This window comes from Neolamprologus brichardi, chromosome 22 (assembly GCF_056152115.1).
Source record: "Neolamprologus brichardi isolate AB-2024 chromosome 22, ASM5615211v1, whole genome shotgun sequence".
NCBI lineage: Eukaryota > Metazoa > Chordata > Actinopteri > Cichliformes > Cichlidae > Neolamprologus > Neolamprologus brichardi.
In genome coordinates this window covers 20,628,886-20,643,468 of record NC_142124.1, presented here as the reverse complement: position 1 = coordinate 20,643,468, position 14,583 = coordinate 20,628,886, and the positions used below count along the sequence as shown (strand labels likewise).

General features: G+C 41.1%; 1 protein-coding gene across 10 annotated transcripts in view; it reads right to left on the bottom strand.

Moving 5' to 3' along the window:
• Positions 1-14,583, bottom strand: part of dync1i1a (dynein cytoplasmic 1 intermediate chain 1a) — a 64,070-nt gene that overhangs the window by 37,497 nt on the left and 11,990 nt on the right. For all 10 annotated transcript variants that reach the window (XM_087835423.1, XM_006787655.3, XM_006787654.3 and 7 more), the window contains one exon: positions 1,455-1,550. In XM_087835423.1, the coding sequence (XP_087691549.1) occupies positions 1,455-1,550 (96 nt within the window). The remainder of the gene's footprint in view (positions 1-1,454; positions 1,551-14,583) is intronic.

Here is a 14,583-nt window from a genome sequence, read left to right as displayed (position 1 = left end):
ATAGGGCAGATCAGCCCATTTTTATTAAGTGGGTCGAACCAGTGAAACTCCCCTTTCTGTGATTCTAAAGAAGTTTAATTACACATTTGATCCTTAGGATGTCTTAATAGACTGTAAAAAAAAAAAAAACAACCCTGTAATTATAAAACAGAAAGTTTTTGTTGCTGGTTTTTCACTGTCATTTGATGTTTTTTTTTACTGCCTATAATCACTTTAGTGTAGCATGAAAAGTCATGTAGATGGTCTTTTTCAGTAAAGATAGAGCTGTAAAACATATTAAAATACAGGTAAAGTCCATAAATTTACAGCTTTCTTCACATGTTCCAAAGCTGTCCACTGGGGGCTGATTCTGGCCCCCATGCCTTATGTTTGAACCCTTGATTTATAGGTCTATGCTATGGCCAGTCCCACCTGTCAAACCAATGGAAGACTTGTAGAATCAATGTCAAGGTGCACTGAAGCTGTTGTGGCAGCATGTAGTGACCCCACACCTTAACCATTTTTCCTTTAATTATTCCCCCCTCTTACGCACTATATGAATTAACAGCTAGTGTATCCAACTATATCCACACAAACACTGTACTCTGCTTCTACTACTACTTGCAAAAGAATCAACATGTGGCTATGACATTAGACAAGATTAGCATTCTCTTCATCTCTATCAAAACCAGAATTGCATGCAGGACGTAATAAACTACAAACAGTTCCTAATGCATCATTCCTAGTAAAAAAAAACAAAAAAACGTAGAGCAAGAACTTCATAAACAACAGAATAACAAAGCCCTGTGAGCGACCCGCCTCCCTTTGAACGTAATGGCTGCACAGCACGGCGTCCAGTTTTTGAAGTCACTGTCCCCAAGCACACACGCGATTTTACTCACACTAACACACACACAAACACACACACCGACCTTTACCCTGCCTCTTGACTTTGATCCCTCTCCATCTCTTTGTATTTCTTACGAGTTGTCAGAAAAGACCCAGTGAATCGAGTGGCAGAGATCAAAGGCCAGACCTTGTAATAGGCCAGGATGGAGAGGAGACGGATGACTGCGTGTTTACGAGTGCGTGCGTGCATCTGCCTATCTGTGTGTGTTTGACTCACACTTGCTACAGTCACGCATATCCAGAATATGAATATGTCCATCATGGCTTGTGTTTGAACCAGGGCTTTTTTCTAGGACTTACACACACGGGCACATGCATACACGTACACACACTTCTCCATTCCTCTTCACTTTGAAGACGAACGGGGTCAAGTGACAGGTTTTTAATCAGTGCTGACCCCAAGATGCCATAGTCCTGATATGCTGAAACCTGCCCCCACCCTCCTATCTGATCCACCCACTGACCTGAGAAGGGTGTCACACACATGAGAAAAAGAATGGGAATTTTATTTTGGGGTTGCATTAAATGAATGGTTTTGGGTTTTTTTTTTGCTAAACTCGTATTACCTTCTTTGGTTTCCCTGTTGTCGTCCTCATCCTGTTGCTCCGACTCTGGCCCCGGCTTCGTTTCCATTAACTCTTCATCTTCTTCTTCTTCCTCTACTGAGGGAGAGTAAAAAAAAAGAAGAGAGACAGAGAGCACTCATGTTAATCAACAGCTGTTCCAATTTTCTTCGACCTCCCGCTGCGTGCTGCCTCCCCCCTCCTCCTTACCAAAATAATCATTCCCAGACATGCACCGGTACACCTGACTGACTAACATTCAGACCAAATGGGTTTCATTTACAAACACACGCACTTTGTTTTTTAGAAAACACACAAATTCCAATGCCACGCAACTTCCCTTACAGTTGCGTAGTAAGTAAAGGCCAGAAGCTCGTGTCCATCTCTACTGTCCTGCATGCACATCTGTGTGGGCAGCTTGGTTACTGTGCACCAAAATCACAAACACACACAGACTTGGCAGGAAATGTGAGAGTTTTGTGTGCTCTCCCCTCTTTCCCTCACCTTTGACCCCATGCAAAGAGATCTTGTGATGTATGTGTGTGCATGCGGGTCTGTGTAAAAGGGGATTCCCTCTGCATTCCCTCCAATCAGTCTCTGCAATTACACTTGACTTGAAGAGAGAGAGAGAGAGAGAGAGTGTGTGTGTGTGTGTGTGTGTGTGTGTGTGTGTGTGTGCGTGTGTGTGTGTGCGTGCGTGCGTGTGTGCATTTGAGGTTCAAGTATGAAGGGTTACTGTCAACATAGGCACCTGCTTGTCAGCTACTGCCCCACCACCCCTCGGGCTATGTGTTGCTAACCCTCACCAACCTCTCCTCCTCTTTTCTGCTGCCCCCTCCCTCTGAAACAGATGCTGAGAGTCGGGGGGCCTCTCTGAAGACCTCTTAACACCCTGACACGGCCACCAGACACCTGTGGTCCGCTAACACACACGCTACACACACATACAATCTGTCTTTCACTCTCTCTCAAACACACACACACCCGGGCCCTCGCCCACAGTGCCAGGGGTGGTGAGGGGTTAACTGGCAGGGTCAAACTGACAACAGTTGCTCAGTCCAGTGGGAGGAAGTGACTACATCACACTCTCAGACATGTCATCTCTCTCTCTCACACACACAGAAACACACACGCATACACATGTCAGGGTGTGTTTAACTCAGCTAGAGTATGGCCTGGGGCACTGTTAAAACCACTCGCTCGAGGGCTGCTCTTGCACCAGATGAACTGTCCATTTGTCACTGGGGCTCGCCTAAGCTTTTGATGAACTCGCTGCTACGAATACAATTGCGACTGGTGGACCACTCCACTGATTATACTGATGCTATTACAATAATGTCCTGCCTTATTCTATTCACTGTATTCCCAGAAGATCCTTCCCTACCAGTCCTTGTGTTTTCTTTTCTTTTCACTTCCAAGTAAACGTTTTTGATATATGACTTTAATTTTCATACTGTGTTTATATAATAAATGACTACACTATATCAAATACATAGTGGTGAGGCTCCAGCCAAGTTGGCGGTTAACAGCCAGCTGTACTGATCCAAACACCAGTGACCCACCAGTATGGAAGAGAGACCAGAAAGAACCAGACAGGCAGACTGCCAGACTAGCTCCATGTCTGAGCTGCCAAAACAGACACGCTACAAACAGGGATACCCTTTTTTCCCCAGGTCCTTTTGTCTCTTCCTCCATGACTCAGTTTGTGAAGCTTGATTTCTTCCAAGTGTTGTTTTTTTTGGGCTGTCATTGTTTCCTCCAAACTGAAGTCATTAATGAGAAAAGCTACAGGATGTAAAAGAAGTTAAAAAAAGAAAAAGAAAAAAGAAAACAGGAAGGTATATTACACACAACTTCTATTCTACTCTATTTTCTTGACCTTATGTGACCGGTCCGGTGGTTGGAATGTGCGGTAATGGGGATGGGAGGAGCGTGAGGAAAGCAGAAAGAAACCACATCGAGGAGCGGTCAAACTGTCAACCCCCGGGACCACAAGACTGTGGAGCAAGGCAGCGTGATTCATGGTGTATGGGTTACCTCACTGAGGGGAGACGGTCCAATTCCCGTCCGAAGATACTGCTGATGTCTTTGCCAACGGCCATGCATCAAGTTGTTCTGTAACAGTACGCACCAAAAATATCCCTACTATTTCCTTTAAATGGAAATTTTCAGAGATGTGTTTCTGCGTGCGCCCAGGCTAAAACAAAACCTATACTGTGGTAAATGGTAATCTACAACTTTATGTAAAAACCTTCACGAGTACAAGCAGAGAGGCACTGCTCGGTTTTCCTGCGGCACAGCAAAGTAAGCAGGGAAGGGAAATGAAAAGAGACAATCTCTCACAGTGTGAGTGTGTCTGCATGCTACCCTGCAAGTATCCTGCACACTTTCTTGTTTCCACCTCATTCCAGTCACGGGATGCTTTCTCTTTCCACCTGCCGCTTAATACCGCTCCTCGCTGCAGGACGACGGTTAACCGGTATCCTCCCCCTCACTGCAGACGGGGGTCCACCTTGATGAAACTCTGCTTGGGGGCTCCCGTTTTGGCCGGCTACACACCCGGGGTAATGATATCCTCTGTAGCCTGGGGCCTCCGCATCTGGTTGCCTCAATCTTCCACTGGCTGCTTTCACATGCTGACCAGGCCCAGTCAATTCAGAGCAGCCCAGCAGGTATGCAGGCTCTCAGCTTCACGGTGCGGGCATAGAAACAACGTACACGCGCGCGCACAAATGTGTAAAAGTGTTTGTTAACGCAGACACACACACACACACTGGCAGAGGTATGCACTCTACCCACAAGGGCAGATGTATAAAATGTGACTGTAAGAAACACAGAAATGTGCTTCAGCTTAGCAAGTTGGAAAGATTGGGTGTCACCTATAAAATGCCAAAACAGCTAATATTAACCCCTCAAGCAGCTATTGCTGTCATCGGTCAGTTTTAACAGCAATAAAAAATCTGTTACTGGATATAAAACATATTCCGTTAATTTATCTGAAGATGTATCAGACAGATTTTTAAATGGGGGGGAAAAGGAGTGATTAGCAGATACGCTATCAGAATTAGCGTCAGGACAGAAAATGTGTAAACACTATTTCCCAGTAAATATGAAGCATATGTATAGTGAGAATCTGATTAGGGCTGCTAACACTCGTAGTACGAGGACTAAACACGAGTCAGGAACAACTCACTCTTTTGATTTTATAAGGACAAAAATCAGTGTGCTGGGACTTCAGCTATACTTTTAAGATAACGCAAACAAAAAAGTTAAGAGAGAATTTCTTTCCTATTTTCACCCTCACAAAGTCCACGAGTTCTGTCTGTGTGGCCGTACACACAAATGTTTGACTAAATGTGATGCTTTCTTAAAAAGATGACTTTTATGCAATCACCAACTTCTTACTTGCATTTTAATCAACAGAAATTATTCTGACTTTGATTAATTTAGTATTTAGTGATAAGTTGAACAAAATTCCATCGCGGATACAAATTTTGGTGACCATAACGTACATTCTCAGGCAGATGATAAACCGGAAACTCAAAAGGATTGGGAGTCATCACCAATGTTTTTTAAAAATATTTCGAAGTTAATCATCGCTGTATGTAAGAAGATGTTTGTAAAAAAAACTTGACCCACCAGTTAAGGAGGAGACAGGGCACATACATAAAGAAGAAACAATAATTCTGAATAAAATGCATCTGAATTACATAAAATCAGAGGTTTATTTATTCAAATAATTAATCTTTAGATTTTATTATTGATTTTATTTCACATTTTGCATTGTACTTATGTAACAAGGTTACATGGAAGATTTACATGTAATCAAATTACGGCAGCATTTTAGCCATAAATATTTTTTGGAGTGTACGTACATATGCTACAATCATTCAGAGACCAAGACAACTGAAAATATTCCCATTACAGATAATGTAACCAGTATCTGATGCTTTTATAGAGAAATAATTTGTTAAATTAAGCACCAGCGATAGTTAACAGTTTTGAACCATATATGGATTACAGTGGCACTCTATAGATGGATTCTGTGTCATAGAACAAAATCCTTCTATATTAATATTGTAGATCATTTACACAAGGGAAAGCACAGAAAATATCACATACAATAAAACATCTTTTCCCTTTTGCTTATTTCACATTTTCTGTATCCAAGGAGCAGCAAAACATCTGTATGTTTACACCCTAACATGATATGCTTATTTTCACCTTTTCCTGCACATAGACTTATATAGACAAATCTGGAGCTAGCTACTAAATGTATGGTAAGTAGCTACTGTACCGGGACTAATAAACACTTTATCTTGTTTTCAGTGCATGAGGCTCTTGTTAGCCGGCACACGCATCATTATTGCTTTTATGGACCTGCAGACGAGTGAAATAGTTCAGGTGAGAGTAATGTGCTGATTTGTTTGTGGAATAAAGAAAACATAGTCTTAATGAAGGCTGAGCTACTGCTGAGAGTTTCATTAGCTTAACCATTGTGTATTACTTCACAGTAGGCAGCAACTATTGAGCATGTGGAGAGAAAGATACTGACAGCATATAAAACATGATGTACGCCGTCTTCTGCTTCCCTTCAGCTGCTACATAAAGCGCGAACGGTGTGGCGTCACGGCCGTGATGTGTTAGCACGCGCTCTTTGGTGAAGGATCAAAGCGTTAGCCAAACTTTTATTCTGAACCCAAAACTTTCAAGTGCTAGCTTGCTGAAATGTGTTCGCACATGCTTGGAGTGATTGGCATAGTTATCAAAGAGCTGTGACTAGACCCTAACTTTGTCATCAGCTGCCATTATTGGGGCAGAGCTTCACACTTGTCACGTCAGTATGGAGGTGACTACTCGGCTGAGTCACACACCATCAAAGTTGACAGAGCTCATAATTTTTTTAGAGTTCTTCATTGTGTTAATCACAAAGAAGGAGAGATACTGATATGAGAGAGGAGAGGCGGCGGAAGCAGGGAGGAGGACACAAAAGAGAAATCCGGCGAGATTTTGAGGAGGGGGGCATCTCACGGGCTGGGAATAACCCTACAACATCATATACACATTATTTATATGGATACACACACACGCACACATACACATATAGACTTCACAGACGTTCTGGTGGATTGGCTGTGGAGCAGACCACAACACAAGCACTATGCAGAGGAGTAGGAGGAGGTCAACAAGACTTAAAAGGCTCCTCTAATGTGGCCCTGGCACGACACACGCGCACACACACACACACACGCACACACTCCTATCCACTAACTTCACTCAGAATAAGTCAAACTCCAACCTTCTTATTGTCACACACATTCAAACTGCAACCACATCACCTCTTTGGATATCAACCTGAGACACCGGGGGGAATTCTTTAACTTTTATGAGTCCTGCCTCCAGTAATGCAATCCTTGATATTTAAGAACAGCCCACGCCCATTAAAAGAAAAGAAGAAAAACAATAATCGAACCACATTGATTTTACAAGTCAGCAATAATCACACAGCTTTCAAATATATAAAAGGTCAAAATTCATTTAAACAGTATAAAAGACCACACACACACCATCCTACAATACTTTAAATGTTTTTTTACAGATGGACTTGTCACACCGAGTGTCTCTGTGAACTGTCTGCGCAACCTAAAGAAGATCAGAAAGTTGTTTTCTTTTATGTTGTTGTTGTTAATACTCAGCTGGACATAAAACTCTCTTTCTGAGCGCAGAGAATCACCGCTAACATTTTAGGGACCTCTGTTAGTCAGGTTGGAAAGAAAATTGATGGTTTCGAGCCAGCCATGCAGGAAAGTCGAACAGATCTTTTTCTCAGAGGTGAGAGGGCAAGTCCAACCTGCGCAGAAATCTCAGTGATCGAGACAGACGTGACACACTGTCCAAAACAAAAAAACCAAAAAAAAAAACCCATGGCATGAACACAATCTCTACAGTTGCAAGTAGTAATTATTTGTAGAATACTTGGATTTTAGTGAAACTGCATAAAAGGTCCTCCAAACTCTGGCAATTTGATTCTTTTTTCATTTTTTAGGTAGGGGGTATTAATTTATTTTAATATAAAGTAATGTTTAAAATTCATCATAGTTCATCAAGTCATGATTGGCACAGTAGGGGTGAGTAAGTAAATATTCCCCACATACCCACACATTAGCAGCAGGGCCTGATGTAAAAACTGCTAAAGCTAAAACCCGCAGCATGATTTAGATTAATTCATCTCTTCGCCACACTTCCCCACACTGATCAAACATTGTGTATATGTGTGTGTGTGTGTCTAAGCCTGTGTACACCCAGGTCTACACCGTATGAACACATGCATGCCCACACATAATCCGCTTTCATTAATGCAGCCCATACAGGCCTTTTGGAGGTCTGTGGCTAACTTCGCTGTGCGCTGTGGGCTGGTAGATTCTCCCTCCATCTCTTTCTCTCTCTCTCCCTGTCCCACTCGCCCTCCCCCATTCTTTCTAGCAATGCCACCCAAGTCTGGCCGCGACCCAGACCCACATCTTTAAAATGAGCCATCATGCCACGCCATGCCATGCTCTGAGCCCCACCGCACGGCTCTGATTAAAACCCATGACTTCAAACTTTCCAAACTGTCAAAAACCCAGTCAAGGAGAGCGAGACCAACAGAAAGAAAATGTCTTACATAAAAAAAATAAAAATAAAAATTGCTGCTGTGGCATCGACTTGCTTTTCGACGCGTCATCTGAGCTGGTATTTGTGTCACTCAGAGAAAGTGCTGTCTGCATCTATGTTTTTTTGTGTGGCTCTGATGCCACAAACACACACATATAAAGTGGTGTTTGATTTGATATAATGATGGAGGAAAAAAACATAGGATAACCATTTTCTTAGTAGCTCACTAAAGATTGACTCCCTTCTGCTAAAAAGACAAAAGTTTTCACTACACCTCAGCAACGCGGTCACATAAGCAACCTTGATTTGTAGCAAAGACCACAACGTCACGCAGTCTAATGTGAAATAGCTCATTAATTTAGCAACACATATCCTACACATATTTGTGGTTAATTATTAATCATTCAATATCATTTGATACCCATTTCTTTAAAAAAAAAAAAAGGGGGGGGGGGGGGGGCTGTCACATTTGGTTGGTGAGACTGATGGAGCAGAAGTCTATGTGCCAAGAGTGCTCCCTGCTGGAGAAACACAGAATTGCATGACAAAGGCAGCCAAACAAAAGCAGCAGGGGTTATGAATTTCACTTCAATCAGCTGTCAAGCTGTATGATCTAAAAAATTAAAAGGGCTCAATCAGTCGCAACTACGGCAGAAATGGATTTTAAAGCTCGCTGAATTTCAACCACAATAATCTGAGGAACCTAAAGCTTTGACCTAAAGTATAAAGCAGTCAAAAGGCTCAGACTTGCAACGGAAAGTGTTGACAAAAAATTCTTTCTAAACAATTACTGAGAGCAGCTTTCTGAAAGATAGCTGTGGCAGTGAACTGCTACTCTATCAAATGAAAACCTCTGAGAGAGGACCACCCAAGCAAATGTTAAAGACCCACTTTTGTTTTACATGTGTATAAAAAAAAAGAAAACCTCAAGAAGAGGAGGGAGGGTAGGGCGTGTATGTCAAAAAGTTATGTTCAACACAATGCAGATGAAAAAAAAAAAGTTGAAAAGAGAAAAAGGGGAAACGTGAAACTAAACATTCCTACTCATCTCGAGCACTCATCAGATGGCAGATATTATTTTGGATGATGGCCATTTTACCTAAGAGAGGGAGAAAGCCAGAGGGAGGGAGATGAAGAAGGGGTTCATGTACCTTATTATACGGTGGTCATAGGGGAAAATTGCAATCATCTGTGACTCACTTGGAATACCTTACACACACCGAAAGACATTATTTTCCTCTAATATCAAGACTTTTTTTCTCAGTTTTGACTGCCACGACCATTTCGACAGAAACCGCCTGGGACCCCGCATCAATTTTGCGAGTGAAACAGGAGTGAAGGCTGTGCCCTTTGGAGGGCGATGACGATGAAAGCCAAACTCAGACTTGTTTTATAAAGACAGAAAGTGAGAAGCGCTGGGCGATTAAGTGTGTCTGCAGGGAAAACACTGGGAGAGATCATAATAGCATAACCCCGATCTGATCTTCTGTGTGAAACACACTTGGTTTAAACAGCATCACGAGAAACTGCTACCTGAAGGCAGTCACTCTTTTAAAAGTCCAGAAGTCAACAATCGCAAAAAGGCACGTCTTCGATGTACTTTTGAGCAAAACTAATTCAAAGTACATTTTGTCCAGGGTCCTCCGCGTGCGCTCACTGCGGTTGATCGCTACACAAATTGTGCCTTCACAAAAAACACACCCTCTGCTCTGTTCAGCCTGTTGTAGCCGCCTGGCTGGAACAACAATGTATGAGACAAATACTTCCATATGTGGCTGGGTACACACACATTCATATGCACATACATACAGAAAACACACAAGTGCCTAGCCATGCAAAATACACACTCGTGCAATCACATTCCTCTCTCCAGGACCTTGAAGACGGCCCACAAACCCATCAGTCATGTCAGTTTCATATAGAGTGGGAGTGTGTTATATTCACTGTTTTTATTTGAATCACTGGACTGCGTGAAATCCTAATGAAGGGCGCAGGATAGGTTGGCAGAGGAAACTTCAAGTACTGGTGTGAGCCTCTGGCTAATGCAGCAATACTTTCCCTGCTAACGATCGCTAGTAGAAACTGGACAAAGCAAAAGCACTATTATTTAAAATGTGCCAATAGGAAAAATAATGCTGTTAATTTAGATTTTACAAGCAGTGATTCTATTGTTGATTTTAACCTCCTGGATAAAAGTGCATCCGCTACACTCTCAAAACTCCAACATGCTTCATTTTCTCCCACAGCTGACATACGCACCGATGAACCAAAACTTTACATATTAACACTATTTTGTAAATAACTGTGTTATTGTTGTTTTCCTATGCTCTGGTACAATTCTTTTTGTAGACTGTTAATATTTTAACTTTACCTTCATTTTTTTTTTTTTTACAGAAGTTATGCCTTTTATTTCTTCTTCAAATTATCTACAGATATCACCGTAATGTCCACATCTGTGTCCACACATACATACTAAGATGCTGAGATGTACCTGGCGATAAGATTTTAGCAGCAGACCATTTCTTTTTTTTTGTTTGGCAGTTGGAGGGCAGAGGGACAGACTGCATATGCTGCAGCAAATGCCCCATGATCCTCCTTCAGTCACAGCGTGGTCACTACGGAAGCTCCCTTACACATAAATTGGTTTTTCAAAAGGCATAAAGTGCAGTAGGAAAGTGTGTACCTCACAGATACTTGAGTGGAGGGTTTTTTTAGAGCCAATCAGGCTCAAAGTAGAGAAGTGGGGATGAAATATAAGGCAGGGGAAGAATTTATCATCATAAAGAGGCAGTTTCACAGAGCTTGCATTTCTTAACATTTATAGTTTTCTTTTTCTGTTCACGCACGCACGCACACACACACACACACACACACACACACACACACACACACACAAACATAGATCAACGTGTGTTACGTTTTATGAGGCTTCTTAAACTGATGGATAGCTGCTCTGGCATGCTGGAGGCGAATGCCAGTGCCAACAACAGAGTTTATTACCTTTTTCATCCAGTAGTTTTTGATCTAGTCGTGCTTCCGGGACCACGTGATACGAAGAGCATTTGTGTATGATGAATATGATATGATAAGATGAATATTTAATGGTGTATCTAAAGCCATTCGTGGCAAAAGACAGGACAGGACATAAGGATTGGTCCGTGCATGCAACTTCACTATGACTGAAATTTATAAAATCTGCTTTAAAAATCTGCTGAAAAGTAAGCAGATCCACATTTCTACCCCTGTGTGTATGCACAGTTTAAGGCATCTGGCTGTAATTTTCTGGTAATATCAACTTAAGCCTGTTTTACTTTTGTCTTCACACCTGCCTGTTTTCCTTTCATTGAACATGCTGAATGTAACAGCTAGCTTATCTCAGCACTTTTGTAAATGAATGCACATTAATTACGTCACCGGTGAGCGATCGTAATGCTGTGACCAGTAACATACATATTCTCCAGTCTGTGCATTATCTATGTAAACATTTTTTAAAGAAATAAAAGATATAGAAGAAAATGCTCCACACAGAGCACATGGCTGGGTATTCTTTGACTTTTTTTTTAGTAAAAACTTTCTTCAATACCATTTCTTCTTCTCAAATGTGAAGTATGGCTTTAATAAAAGGCCCTGGATTTTGCCTGATCAAAAAAAATGAAAAACAATATTTAATCAGTAAATATCTGATTAAAGAAAAAATAAACATGACTAGAAAATAAATCTCATGTTTCTGATATTTTTTAACTTGTAGACACACGCTTGGTAACAAAGACAATATTAAGGCATTATTTTCAGTTCTACTGTTACTATTATCAAAGTTCAGCAGTAACACATACCAACTCTGGACCCACACTGAATAAATACATAAATAAATAAAACCAGTCCCATACTAGTGTGTCTCTGTCATGTGTGTAATGCAAGAACTTCAATAAACGAGCGCAATAAACTTTTCAACTCTTATAGTAATGAGTGTCAGACCTGGATTCCAGTAATTCGGCCGATTTAAAATCCAGGATTGGACTGGATAAAATCCCAAAAGACATCTGTTGTAAAACTGTTGATAAATATCTAAAGTTCAGGACCTGTTGAACCATATTTAATACATTTAGGAGTTTGTGGAAAAAACACACACCAAAGTAAACACTCTAATTGGACCAGTGTGCTGCCAGTGGTCAGGATCATTTAATAAATTTGGAGTTTGGTTTCTTAACTGCTCTATTACGGGATTATGTGGAGCTCGAGTGACATGTGTGCATGCGTGGCGTTCGTATGTGTGCATTTTGTGGCTGTCTGTTTTTTGTTTGTTTATTCCAGTGTATGCTGTGTTTACATTTATGAGTCTGAATGCTTGTGTGGAAAAAACAAAAAGAACCCAAAACAGCACACACACACACACTCAGTATTTTCAGATTAGTGTCTGGACATGAGGTTTCTCTTGCAATTAAAAGCCATTACCGGCCCACCAAATGGACCTGAGGAGTAAATTTCTGACCAGTTATACACTCAAGCTGTACAGAGCCTGAGAGCTAATGGGCCAGAAAATATTACAGAGGCGGGAGAGAGAGAGAGATTTGTGTACCCCTAGTTTTTTTCCATACGGGCGTGTAAACATTAAGATGATGTACACTCTTGACCCCATGAACTTGTAACCCTGAGAAGGGGGTTTTCCAAAGTTGCAATATCAAATTATACACAAATACTCAAAGAGTTGTATTTCTGAGGGCCTGCTTCTGGTTCACTGCAAACAATTACTGCTTTAATGTCAGAAGTGCTTCGTCGTCCCTCGACGGCCCCTGCCGCTTCGCCTCCATTTCTGTCTCTCTTCTACTCCTGCTTATTTGCTAGTGGCCACGAATTTCTCTTCACCTTTTTTCACTCTCTCTCTCTCTTTCGCTCTGCTTTTCCACTGTGACCTATTATGGGTCTTTTAAGGCTCCACTGAGCAAAGCCAATTTACTACAAACTGGGTGTAAGGCTCACACTACTCTCATGCAAACCTGCGCGCTTGTATACGTGCACATCCGCATGCACAAAATGCCTTCAATCGCTTTGACCTTTCCTTATCTTGCCAAGATCTCAAGTAAGCACATACACGTAGTGATAGCTGTCCCCAGATTGGGTTCAGCGGACTTAAGTGTGGCTGTCAAAGTACTGGCATTTGCTTTGTTCATTACAGAGCGGTGCTGGCTGGTCCGGAGAGGGGATGAAGGGGAAAAGCAAAAGAGGGAGACAGAAAGGGTGTCCAGAGTTTACTACACCTATGTGAAATCTCACCTTTTCGCTTCTCTTTCCTTTTTTTTGGTAGACTTGAGGAGATTGGAAGTGCTGTATCTCAAAGAAGGTGAAGAATTATGGGTATTTTTTTTCTTAATTTCCAGTTAATGTCTTACTTTAGGCCTCGCAACCATTAACATCCTCTCTGAGCCTATATATTACAATCTGTGCAGCAGCCACTTCACAAACTCTTTTAACTTGCCCACAAACTCCTCCTACACAATCAGGAATAACCAAACTTGGCACACAGGTACATCTGAAGCGTCCACAATGGAAGAATGTGGGGACTAGAGACCAGAGAAAGTGAATTACGTTTGGAAACTACAAGCAATTACAGGCGAGTGGGCTTTTCTCAACTTCCAACCAAGCAATTAAAAGGGACATGAATAGGTAAACACATGCGTGTAAATTTGTAACATGATGAAAGGTAAATTTAAAAAATCCTCTTTCATTGGCATATATTAAAAAGAAATTCAGTACATTTAATGGGAGTGCGCACTGTCTGGTTGATCACAGTGCACTCTTGCTTTAGACAATTTAGCTGAAGTGGTTCATTAATCATGCAAAGATGGAAATGCATTTTGCTGCATGGAAACATACAATCACAACCATATTTGTCTCTTTTTTTATGTAAGCAACATCAATATTTTTTATTCACTCCAATTTCTCTTAATCAATGTAATTAAATATATCAGTTTTCCAACAGCACACACGGACCGGAAAATACTGTAACATGGGCGTGTACTAGTAATAAAAAAAATACAATCGATAATAAGCCTCAGTTTGGGGAAAAAAACTCATGGACCAAATGTTGTAACCTTCCACTAGAAAGAATTATATGTGCACTTAAGGAGAAAGGAAAAAACACGTGAAAAGGTCGGAGACCAATTTGGAATTTTCGATCTAAAAGATTTTGTAAACTATGCAGTGTTTGGTTTGTTATATTGTTTAAATTAATAAATACAAAATGTATCTGAGTGTGAAGATTTGGTTTGCCATGCTTGTCCCTTATCTAAAAAATGACATTGTTTATTTATACATGTGTATGTTATGCATGTGTAAATAAAAACAGCAGTTTAGTGTTCATTCTTTTACCGCAGTTCTTTTCTTTTGCTTTGTTTTACAGTTCATGTTAAATATATAGAAAATTATTGGTCCTACAACACAGTCATAACTGAACCGAGTACTTTGTTTGACCTTAGTAGGC